Genomic DNA, 12,214 nt, shown 5'->3' with positions numbered 1-12,214 from the left:
GCAGAGGGTCAGCGCACCATCCGCGACCCCCATTGGGCAGTTCATCTTGCACCGCCTACCTACTTTCAAGATGGCAGCCGCGGGTCGTCTGAGAGATCCACTGCTAGTTTTGGGGTGGTTGTGGCAACCCTTGAGATGGCCACAAAATTCGGCCGGGGGTCTGGCCTTAACAGCGAGGACTTATTCCAGGGGCGACGGCTCATACTCGCGCACGGCGCTCTATGACCTGCTCGGCGTCCACTCCACAGCCACCCAGGCACAAATAAAGGCGGCTTACTATCGGCAGTGTTTCCTTTACCACCCGGACCGCAACTCGGGGAGCGCCGAGGCTGCCGAACGCTTCACGCGCATCTCCCAGGCGTACATGGTGCTGGGCAGTACCACCCTCCGCCGCAAATACGACCGCGGACTTCTTAGCGAGGAGGACCTGCGGGGCCCTGGCATCCGACCGGCTACAGCGCCCGCAGGCACTCCTGATCCGCCGTGCTCCCGGCCGGTCTCCTCTCGGATGCGAGGCGCGGATCGGACAGCCCCGGGCCCCGGCCGCACTTTGTTTGACTTCGACACTTTCTATCAGGCGCACTACGGGATGCAGCTGCAGCGTGAGCGGCGCCTACGGGCCCAGCGGGAGGCTCTGCGCAAGCTGCAGGAGGAACGGGCCAAGAAGGGCCTTCGCTGGGACGAGACTCGCGACACCACTGTCATCTTGGTGCTCTTCCTCATCTTCATCACCATTGGCTTTCGTATTTAGCCAGAGAGAGAAGGACCAGGGAGCCTCTCCAGTAGGCCCCAAGAATATGGCCACTGCTGTACTATTGGTCTTCAAAGCCTACCTGTGCTGCGGTGCGGTGGGACACTGTCCTCCTGCCCGCCCTGCCGATGACTTGCACACACATACACACACACATACACACACACACCCCTCCCTGGTCCACAGAAGGAGGTCCGTGATGCCCAGCACAGAGGCCTCAGGATGAAGTCCCAGAAGCCCGAAAGGTGTTCAGGAGTCCCTTGGGTGCCTGCTTTTTGAGGTTGTCTTCCTGGTGTTGGCAGCTTCCTGATCGCTTGTTCCGGGTTCATTGGAAAGCTCTGAGCAAGATTTGGCGCTCCTGCCCCACATTTGTTCTAGGGTTCCTCTGTAACCTTGAGATGTGCAATATGGCCAGTGATGGCTGCCAAAAGAAAAATTCTGAGGTTGCCTGAAACTTGTCTCTCTGTGCGTTTCCCCAAGTCACTGTAAGATTGAGCCAGGGTGAGAATGGGCTGCGGGAAGTTTTTCCTCCAGGGTCTGCCCCACACCACTCTTGTCCTGGTGGCATATGGCAGTGGGAAAACAAATGTAAGGACTGCTTCTGTTTATGGAGCTGCTGACCTTGCAGAAGCAATTCTGTGCCATGACTACAGAGGAGGAAATCATTTGCTTTCTTGAGGTTGGTCATGCCTTATTATCCATAGTTTTAATCCATAGTGATTATAGCATGATGCTGGTAGGGCCAGGCTCATCTCAGGACAGAGTGTCAGTCACCTAGTCATCCTTTTCCTACTCGTTAACTATGCAGCCAGTCCCCTCTGAAATAGACTTTGAACTTGAGTCCTTAAATGTGGCCCTGCTCCTACTGAGTCCTTGAGATGGGGCTGCTGAAAGCTATGGGAAACCTTGGGGGATCACAGTAGCCAGGACAACCCCAAAGATGGGACAGGAGGCTTGCTGGCCAACGTGGAGACTGAGTTTCTTATTCAGTCAGCCAAAAGAGTGTCTTTGGGTTTTGGTTTTTCTCATTCCTGCTGAGTTGTTGGTACACATCGTTGCTCGAAGCTGCAATGGTAATGCAGTCCCTTACTCTGACTCTCCACTGCTGAGGAGTGCATCAGTTGTAAGATTACAGGTGCTAGTGTTCACACACTGTAAAGCTGTAGGAGATGAAAACCCTTGGTGGAGATCTATGATAAGAATATGGGCCCAAGTCTAGTGTCTAAACAGGAAGTGCTTTGGTACATCAATACTAATTCCTAGTGTAGGAATTAATATTGATTTTGGCTATAAGACTCTTGTGTAAATTGAGATAAATCCTGCTGGCCATAGCGATGCATGTGTAATTCCAGCTAAAAGGCTGAGCCAGGACGATCGCAAGTTTAGGGGAAAAAAAAACCACAGAGGTAGTCAAGTCTGGTCTCTTGGAAACCATTCAGTTCTCTGTCATCTTGGAGGTGGGATAAACTCTTGGTCACAAACTTTGCAGTGAGGGGCCAGTTAATGATAGTAAAGATTTATTTGAGCCCACTGTAGTTCAGACTTGCTTGGTTCAGTGAGCCATGATTTGAGGACAGGGGAAATAGGTACTTCTAAAAGAACATGTAATGTGATTATGTTTCATATGTAGAAAACAGAAATCCTACTGTTTTTGAAATACAAACTGGATGAAGTAGAGCTTAAAATATGCAGCAGTTAGTGATTTCTCAACCAAAAAAAGGCACAAGTTTGGCCAGGGGTCTATTTTTGTCAAAAGAGTTGGGGTTGTATAAGCACTAATGGTTTATCATAGCATGGGCCACTTTACAGGGACCTCTCAGTTTGGGCCTCTCAGTTGAGATCACAACCAACAGTGTTTCATGTTTCCCTAGAATCTGCAGGTACAAGAAAGTTCCAGATTTCAGACTTGAGGGGAGGGGGAGACAGTTGAAGCTAATTGAAACTTCTAGAACATTCCACACAGCTCTAAGCAGGGTGGTCTATAAAGTTTATTAACCATCATTCAACGCCTAGCCTCTCCCATGGCCCAGAACTAGGCCTGTTTCACTCTGACAGTGTCCATGACCATTTGCCTCACCCCGTCGAGACTCCAGCTGAGCTCAGGGACCCTACTTCCTCCCCTCCCTAAAATTGAGTCAAGGTACTTCATGGCAAGGGAGAAATGTGGGAGCCTTTTTGAAAGACCCCCAACTGGTTCCCATGGTAACATTTCTACCTGCCACCAACCTCCAAGATTTTCTCGACTTTTTCCTTTCTCTACTTGTTAGTTGCTCTGGCAAAAAGACGCTGAACCAGGCCAAGCGCATTAGCCATGCCTTCTATAGCTGTTCCCCAAGTCCCAGAAGTGGGAAAGCTCAGGCTTTCCATCTGAGTCTTGGTTCTGTAGTTGCAAAGCAAAACTCCATGGAAATTTGAACCTGGGATGGGAGACAAGGTCCAAAAAGGTGACAGCGTACCCCAGACTCTGAGGAAGGGGTACAAGTACCAAGACTGAGAACAGATACAAAGGTCCCAGGGGGGAGACTCCAGACAGGAGACAGAGGTGTACATGCCTGGCCATTGTGGTACTGGCTTTGGACTTGGATCAGGACATCGTTCCTCCTGAGGCAAACTGCTTTGTCCTCTCACGGGTCTTTTACTTAATGCTGTGGATAAATGACCCTTTTCAGACCCGTGTTGAGGATCAGGATGTCTTACCACTTGCTTTCCAAGTTTCTGGCAGTCATTCACTAGGTACACCTTTGGCTTCTGTCATGGTCTCAGTACAAGCTAGGACAATTGAGAATAGCCTTCTTCAGGCTAAGGAGTTGCCAGCAGGTCTTGAGTGACCCCAGAGGCCCTCAGAGGCACTAAGCAAGCGGCTACCAATGGAAGAGGAATGTGTTTTGAGCCTTTGGGCTTCCTAGGTCCCCAACCCTGGGAAAACAGGCTGAGAAGGGACACTTGAATTCAGGGCTCAGAAGAGTAGGCTCTATCCTGGTCCTCGCCGACTTTGTGATGAAGTCCCATGCTGCGAGCAATACTGGGGAAGACCTGCCTTGCCCTGGCTAGCTCAGCCCTCAGCTCCAGCCTGCCGAACCACCTCTGTGGCTTCAAAGCACCATGAGCTTGGAGTCTGGACTACGTGGCCTTGCTGACAGTGGGAACTCTGCCCTCACTGTGCACACTTCTCAGCACTGTCTGGAGGTCACAGTGTCCCTAGGAGTCTCCCCCTCTCTCCACTGTCTCCCGAGCTGCCTCAGCCTGGATTCATGTCACTAGTCTTGAAGTAGGCAGTATATCCCTCCCCCGTCCTGCCTTTGTCCCTTCTAGTTGTTACACCCTTAGCCCCCCCTGGGAGGGGACTGCAGTAGACACTGGAAGGCCTGTTGGAGGATGACCAAGAGCAGACAGACCCATGCGTGGTTCACAGCCCACAGCCAAACTGCAAATAGTGTTTGACCTGCACAGTGTCCTAAAATAACTTTTTTTTTTTTGAGATAGGGTCTCTCTGTGTAGTTCAGGTTGCCCTTGAACTCATTTGGTGGTTCAGGCTGGCCTTGAACTCACAGCAATTCTCCCGCCTAAGCTAGTGCCAGGATTACTGGCATGTACCATCACACCCAGCCTGAAATAACTTTTTTTTTTTTGGTACTGGGGATCAAACTCATGACCTTGCACTTGTCAGGCAGGTGCTTACACTGCGGAGCTAAATCCCTGGCCCCTAAAATAACCTTTAAACCAACATTGAAAACACAGTTGCTAGGGCTGGGGATTTAGCTCAGAGGCATAAGCGCCTGCCTTGCAAGCAGGCAGTCATGAGTTCGATCCCTAGTACTGATAAAAAAGAAAAAGACAAAAAAAAAAAAAAAAAAAAAAAAAAGAAAACACAGATTGCCGACTTCTCAAAAAATGGGAAAATGTGCCACCACCACCAAGCTCAGGGAACTGCCCTAGCACCATGTGAAAAGCTGAACAGCATTCTCCCTAAAGGTGACACATTGCTCCCCAGTTGTGACACTTCCAGCAGCAACTTGTTAAGGGCCTCAGGCCACACACACTTATGCCATGTTCCTTAGTACAAAAATACTCTATCTCATGTCTATCAAGGGTGAAAACCAACAGTAAGGACCCTGCATTTCTAAAATAATGGGGATGGAAGCATTTCTCTGTGGAAACCAACTGCGTAGCCCCTCTGTCACCTTCCTGGCCCTTAGGGCATTGGAGGTGACATCCTTAGGGTATGGAGGTGTTGATGTGAAAACCTACACCTCACACCGAAGGGGTGAGTGTAAATCCTTGTGGGGGCTAGCGGGGGCAGTGCTGGGACAGAGCTCAGGCCCTTGCACTGGTAAGAAAGTGCTCTACCGCTGAGCCACATCCCCAGCCTCTGAGTATAAATCTTATTTTCATTGTGGGGCAAGAAGCATCTTTTGAGAGGCCTATAGCAAGGGCAAGGTCTTAGGCCAACCAGAGAGGCCCTTTGGCGTCATAATACCAATTCCTTCAGCGAGGCTTTGTGTAAAATCCTTGTATAAGTGGAGATAACTGCAGCAAGTCCAACCAACTTGTTCTCTTGGAAACCATTCAGTTCTCTTGCTCTGGGGTCAAGGGCAAGCTCTCTACCAGGCTCAAGAACTACACCAGCTCAGGCCTGCTCAGCCCAGTGAGCCTTGGTGGGTAAAACAAAGCACATTTAATGTTTCGTATTTGGAAAACAAGGGGAGAAGTTTAAGAAAATATAGGGAAGCTAGTGATTCACAAACAGAGACATACGCAAAACTTGTTTTGTTATTGTTTTGTTTTTTGTCTCGTTGAGACAGGGTTTCACTATGCAGTTCAGACTGGCCCTGAACTCACTTTGTAGCCCAGGATGGCCTCACACTCACAGTAATCCTCCTGTCTCAGTCTCCTGAGTGCTGGAATTATGGTGTGCACCATCATGCCCGGCCTGAGGAACTTTCTTGAGTGACAAAAATTTTCAATCCAAAAGAGATGAAAGTTTTGTTATTTAGGGGATGATCTGTTTCTAAAAGCACAAGTGGACTGTCCTAGAAGTTTTGCTTGGGCCTGCATGTGTACCCTCAAGTTTTTTCTGCCACAGAGGATCATTTCCTGAGGCCTCAGAACCTGGAAGCAGGTTTCAGGCAGGATTAAGGGCCCAGGCTGTTACCTTCTAGAACATTCCAGAGCATTCCATGCACCTTTAAGCAAGGGACTTAAGGAAAATTTTCCCAAAAATTCCAGGCCTTTCCCATTCTTCCCAGAATTAGGCCCATGGCATCCCCACTGGCTTCAGGCAGGTCTTTCTCAGGCTGAGCTGAACTCAGGGCCCGAGCTTCTGTGGAAGGTGGGATATGCAGGAGGCTTTCTGAAGGACCCCATCCAGTACCCACCTCTCTTGGTTGGGTCTTGCCTTCCTCTGTTTCTCACCCGCTCTGGGGTCCTACACTGGAGCCTTCCTTCTGGATGCCGCTGTGTGCATCACAGGAGTAGAGACTCAGATTTGACCAACTTTGGCCCCCTTTCTCCTTGAGGTCACAAACACCTGGAAGCTTTGACCAGGAAGGGGAGGCCTGGTACCTCAGGGTCACCCCTTGTTCCCTAGTGAGTCACCTGCATCTAGGAATCACCTAAATTCCCCCAGCCTCCAGTTGCTCAAATGCAAACAATAAGGAGGGCAGGAGAACCAAGGCCAAGGTGGGCTCAAGTGAAGTGGGTTCTTGGCATTTTAACTGTGCCATCCTGGGACAAGCGAAGGCTCAAGGATGCCAGAGCTCACACAGACTGGTCCCTTCAGCAGCGGCCCAAGCCTCTCACCATCCTGTCAAGCAGCCAGCTCTGCTCACACACTGAGCCCACACTAGGCTGGTGGGCTTCTCCAGCACTCCTGCACATCTCCCTCTGCAGGAGATTCCATGCCTCTGCCAAATCTTACTCCTTAAACCTAAGCACATCCCTCGTGCCATTGCTCTGTACTCACCAGCCAAGCTGGCCACCTAGCAAGCTGAGGACAGATCCTTCAGCCCTACACACAGCCTCCAGTGGGGCTGCCCTGTGGCAGACCAGAGAGGAAGTAGGCAGCAGCCTGATCCTGCAACCTGGAAGAAGGTGGGGACAGGTAAAGCCACAGAGCAGATGCGTTGGATCAGAAGTGCTGGGAGGTAAGGTTTAAGAAAAGCTTTCATGGGTGGTAGTTGGAGGCATCTTGGAAGAGGCAGCAGTGGTACAGGACGTGCAAGACAGCTGGGCTTTGGCTGGGCGAGGGAGGAAGGCCTCAAGAGCAGGAAGCTGAGGAGCAGAAGTGGAGGCTGGTAGATGGGGCAGAGAGGAGGCGGGCAGCATCATCTTCATCATCACATTTATTGACGGCCCCTAGGAGGCGGGGCTGGGGACAGAACATACAAAGACAAGGACCTGCCCTCAAAAAGGTTCCATTCTAAGGAGACAGGGACAGAAAAATACAGAATGGTCTTTCCTGGGGATGGCCCACTCTCGCCTGTGCAGGTCAGATGCACCCCTGGCCTACCCTGCTCCAGGGGCTGGAGCAGGAGAGGGACCCAGAACAGCCCCAGGGGAACGGCATCCCTGGCCCCACAGCTGAAGGCCTGGCCGCCTGGCTGCTAGGCAGTGGCTCCAGAGCTGGGGGAAAAGTAGGCTCAGGACATGATGGACAACACTCCTGTTGGTCTTGGCATTGTGCAAACTCAGTGGAGCAGCAGGGTGCAACAGCACCCTGGGCAGAGCCCTCAGGTAAGCGGTACCTTCCCAGGCCCCATGGTGAGTAAAGTTCTTGCATGAGGCTGGCCCATCACCCTGGAGGCCCCAGCTGGGGAAACAACAAAGGCAGAGGTTCCTTTGTGCCAGGGCCCAGCACCCTGCCCACCCACCCCAGCCCTCTGGGGGCCTCCTCCAGGTGACCTCCTCCCCACTCAGCCTCCAGGGCCAGGGCCTGCCTGAGGCCAGGGGGAGGGGCCTGCCCCTCCCCCCACCCAGGCAGTGGGGGAGGAGGAGGAGCCTCCAATCAAGTTTGTCTGGACCCCCCACTGGGGGGCCACACCCTGGATCCTACCGGTGGGGGGGCTCTGGCTGAGAGGGCCTGGGGCTCAGCAGAGGTGCTGGGCCAAGGGGGCACCCAGGGGAGCTCTTCAGTGGGGGCACTGGGCGGGAGTCCAAGGGGGGCAGGCTCCGGGGTGCAGCAGGTGGCCCCCAGGCAGCCCCAGTGTGGAGAACGGCTGCAGCCGGGAAGGGTTTGGGGGCATCAGCAGCAGCGGTAGGGGCTGGCTGGGCAGAGCGCTCCCTGCGCCGCAGCAGCTCCTGCAGTTTCTCAGCCTGGGTCCGCCTCAAGTGGGCCAGAGCCCGACCACGCTGGAAGGCGGGCAGAAAGGCCTCCAGGCTCTGCTCGCCCAGCAGCAGCTGCTCCATGTGTTCCTGGGTGGGCAGGAAGGGGATGGTGAGTGTGATAAGAGCAACCAGAGACTCCCCTCTCCCACCTTTGGGACCAGCCTGGCAGAGAGACTGTGGACCACTGCCCTTACTTCCAGAGTGAGGGCACCAGCACCACACCTGCTGGGTCAGACAGCAGGCAGCAAGCACCCTGGGTGGGAACAGATGAGTCTCATCAAGACACCCAAACACAGCCTGGGTCCCCTCTTCCCCAACCCCTTCAACTCACAGGGAGCTGCACTTCCAACCCAGCACAAGAGAAAAGCCAGCCTCAGAGCCTGTACAGGCTCAGCCTCTGACACCCTGGGACAGTCACAGGGGGCCACTGGTGGGGACCGTGGGGACCATATGCCCTGCTGTCCAGGGCTGACGAAAGTGTGGCCAGCAACGCCGGGCTCCTGAAGAAGCTCCCAGCCTGCCTTGCAGTGAACCCTAGAGAGGGACAGGAGGAGTCTCGCTTCTAGTCCCTGGCCCCAGCCAGCTCTCCCCTCACCTCAGCCTCCTGTTCAGCCTCTTCCAGCTCAGCCTGCAGCCAGCCCAGGGCACAGTGGGGACTCCAGCGATGCATGGTCTCTTCTGAGGGCCACAGAGAAACAAAGTGACAGGCGGGACAGCCTAAGGGCTCTGACTTTGTGGGACTGTACACTTCCCTTTCCTTCTCTGGAGCCTCAGTTTCCCCACCTATACAAGGTCCATAGGACCAGTTTGAGTATTCCTCCCCTCCAAGAGTTCCAGAAGAGAAGGCAGGGCCTTTGAATATTGAGGGCCCCAGGGAGACGCCTGAGTGTCAGGCCCAGGACCTCAGATCTCTCCATCCAGCCCTGCTCACCCACCAAGCACCTTGCTACACCATTTCCAGGAGTGACACCCCTCAAGTCTACCCAGGAACAGCTCGCCCCAATCCTCCCATCAAAGCCTGGCATTTGTTAAGGCCAAGTGCACCCCAGTCTGGAGGCTGTCCCCGATGTCCCTCACCCAGTCGCTGCAGCTTGTCCGCACAGTTCTCAGCCACCTCTCGGAGCTCCTGGTACTTGATGGCCAGGGCAGCCCGGCCCATCTCCAGGCGGGGCCGCAGTGCCAGATTCTCCTTGGCCAGGGCGTAGTTGGAGGCCAGGCAGGCCTCTCGCTCCAGCTGCAGGCCCTGGAACTGGGGCACAAGAGCTCACCTGGGCTCAGCTCACCACCACCCAGGGTGTTGGTGCCACCTGGACAATGGTGTCCACTTGCTGGGCCAAAGACACCTGCAAGGCCCCTACCCTCTGGGTGGTGGACCCAACAGGTGGAGGGACTGCTATTGGCCACCACCAGGCTTTGCCCTGAGCTCTGTCTCCAGCCTCAGTTTCCTTTTCTACAATGCAAGTTTAAAAACCGCCTACCTTATGGGGTTGTAGAGAGACTTAAGTGAGCAAAACTATGAAGGCATCTACAAATGTTAGTTAATTTTTAATTTTTCAATTAATGTGTCTGCTCAGGTCCCCGAGGAGTCCCCTCCCTCTGCTGCTCTATTTTTCCATGCTTGAGCAGCTTCCCTCTCTTTCCAGGCCTTTGTCTGCTTCCTCCTCAGGTGTGTGTGCTCCGAACCTTCCGGCCCCCCACTCCGACTCTCTGGAGTGCCCTCTGTACCCCGTCCCTCCGAGGTACCCCCGCTGATGGCCTTGTCTTCCCTTCACAGCCCCTCCTCTGCCCTCCAATGGAATCCCACACCCCAACCACTACACACCCCCTTTTCCACCCTGAGCTCCAGCACCTGCTTCCTGCTCTCCTCCTCTTGCAGGAGGTGGCCCGGCCCCGCACAAGCCTGCCCCCCTGTTTCTAGAGGGCCGAGCCTCGCTCCTGCCCGGACAAGGCGTTCCCCTCCATCTGTCTCCAGTCGGCGCCTCCTGCCCCTCCTCATCCGCCGCCCTCCGGCGCACACTTTCCCCTCTGCCCCCCAAGACGCCCAGCCTGGGCCTATCTCCCGCGGAAGAGCAACTTTCTCTATGGTGGCCTACGAAGCACACCTCCCCTCCTGGCGTCGGGCACAAAGCCCCCCTGCGCCCCCAGAATGCGCAGATCGCCCCCCACTACAGCCCCCTAGTGTCAAAGAGGCCCCCAGTTCTGCCCTCGGAAGCCTCCTCCCCTTTCTGACCCCACGAACGCGGGTGTGCAGCCAGGGCCCCCGCCGCCCGGCCGCCCCGGGGCCCGGAACACACCTCCTCCGGGGCACCGCGGGGACACGCCTCGCGGCCACCCGGGGTGCGCGGTACCCCCGGCCCCTCCCGGCCGCCCGGCCCCTCCCCGGGCTCGGCGGGGCCCGCTCGGCGGCCGCCTGGCGCCCCTCGTGGCTCGGCCCGTCCCGCAGGCCGCGGCCCGGCCCGCGCCCCCCGCGCCCCCCGCGCCCCCCGCGCTACCTTCCTGCTGAGCCGCACGATCCGGTCCAGCTTGGGCTCATCCTGAAGCAGGTCTCGCAGCTGCCCGGTGCTGAGGATCCCAAAGCGCCCCGGGCTGCCGGGCTCCGGCCCCGCCCGCGCCGCCCGGGCCCGGTACATGCCGCCCGCCCGCGCCCCCAGCTCGGCTGCTGGCTCGGCCCGCTCGGCCCCGCTCCGTCCGGCTCGGCTCCGCTCCGGGATCCGGGATCCGGCTCGGGATCGGGCCGCGCGCGCGCGCCGCTCCGCCGCCAGGGGGCGCCCCGCCCGCTCTTAAAGGGGCCGCGGCTCGGGGGCTGGGGGGAGGGCACGAGGGGGCGGGCCGCACCCCGCGGCTTCTGGGGTTCCTGGAGCACCACTAGGTCGCCAGGAGACCGACCCGCCCTGAGATCCCAGGCTGCCTCTCTCTACTCCACGGCCTGATTCACCACGCCCCCAGGCCCGGGCTGTTCCCCCACCGCCAGTTGTCTATAACATGTAGGGTTATTTTGCGTTTCTGCATTCAGATTCACATAATTTTCTGAGTTTTGCCGGGCGATGCCTGCTAAATTGGACGTCACTCATCCTCCCCAAACCTCACTTTTCTCATCTGTAAAATGGGATGATCACACATGGGTACCTACGGGAGGTAATACTGCCACGCCCAACGTCCCTAAACAAGGGGGGCTGAGGCAGGAGGACTGGGATACGTATCAACACCCCCCCCTCCAAGATCTAAGGTGGGAAGGACCTTCAATACCTGATGGATAGGTGCGTGGGTATCTGATACGGGTTTTCGTTATTTTCGAGACAAGGAAATATCTTGGAGATGATGTCACCTCCCCGAAATTACAGGCAGTCCCAGTTCTTCACCTTGCGCCGTGTCACAGAGCCCATTGCTTTTCCGGGCAGGACCATGACACAGGCTCTGTGGATGATGGCTTCCAGGCCCATGTAACACAAGGTATGTACCCTGTCTTCACACCTACGCCGGCCGGTGCCACTGTCCACACTGCAGGAAATCAGACACTCACAGATTAAGTTGCTCGTGTGACATCAAACAGTAGTGAGTGCCCTTGTTCTCCTGACCACATTACTACAAAAGCACAGGGGTTGGACCAGTGTAATCCGAAAGGCTTCCCAGAGGAGGTGACTTTAATTTCAGTTTCAGTAGGTGAATAGCAGTTCTGAAATTTAAGGAGCAAATAATGGAACCAAAGAGAAGTCCAAAGGCAAAAAGAAGATTCTAACAAAAGACTCTCAGTCCAGGAGGAGCACACAGGAGCACACAGGTGCAGATATTCGAGAGAAGAGGCAAGATAGGCATGCCAGACTTTGTCCATATTTTTATGATGACTGAATTTTTTTGTTTTTTGTTTTTTTCCTTTTTATCGGTACCGGGGATCCAACTCACGACTGCCTGTTTGCAAGGCAGGTGCTTATGCTGCTGAGCTAAATCCCCAGCCCCAATGACTGAATTTTTTTCAGTACTAGAGACTGAACCCAGGGCCTTTGCACTGAGCTACACCCCAGCCCTTTCATCATCATCATCATCATCATTATTATTATTATTATTATTACTATTATTTTGAGATAGGGTCTCACTGGCTTGCCCAATCTAGTTAGAAGTTGTTACCACTCCTGCCCCACCCCT

At 55.0% G+C, this 12,214-nt stretch overlaps 2 protein-coding genes across 2 annotated transcripts; one reads left to right on the top strand and one right to left on the bottom strand.

The window, feature by feature from the left end:
- The first annotated feature begins 30 nt into the window (after positions 1 to 30).
- On the top strand, positions 31 to 1,205 carry Dnajc30 (DnaJ heat shock protein family (Hsp40) member C30). Its single transcript, XM_003470119.5, has one exon. The coding sequence runs from the start codon at positions 71 to 73 to the stop codon at positions 749 to 751; it is 681 nt and encodes a 226-aa protein (XP_003470167.1). The 5' UTR covers positions 31 to 70; the 3' UTR covers positions 752 to 1,205.
- Positions 1,206 to 7,074: 5,869 nt separating this feature from the next.
- On the bottom strand, positions 7,075 to 10,801 carry Vps37d (VPS37D subunit of ESCRT-I). The gene is made up of 4 exons (XM_023565150.2): positions 10,567 to 10,801; positions 9,152 to 9,323; positions 8,670 to 8,752; positions 7,075 to 8,161 (listed from the first exon to the last, which is right to left on the bottom strand). Exons 1-4 carry the CDS (start codon positions 10,702 to 10,704, stop codon positions 7,799 to 7,801), a joined length of 756 nt encoding a protein of 251 aa, XP_023420918.2. The 5' UTR covers positions 10,705 to 10,801; the 3' UTR covers positions 7,075 to 7,798.
- Between the last annotated feature and the right edge of the window lie 1,413 nt (positions 10,802 to 12,214).

Source organism: Cavia porcellus, unplaced genomic scaffold, assembly GCF_034190915.1.
Source record: "Cavia porcellus strain 051 isolate PalLab524CR breed Dunkin Hartley unplaced genomic scaffold, mCavPor4.1 scaffold_23, whole genome shotgun sequence".
In the NCBI taxonomy this organism is placed as follows: domain Eukaryota; kingdom Metazoa; phylum Chordata; class Mammalia; order Rodentia; family Caviidae; genus Cavia; species Cavia porcellus.
Note: the sequence above shows the minus strand (reverse complement) of the source record. Positions and strands in the feature narration are given on the sequence as shown.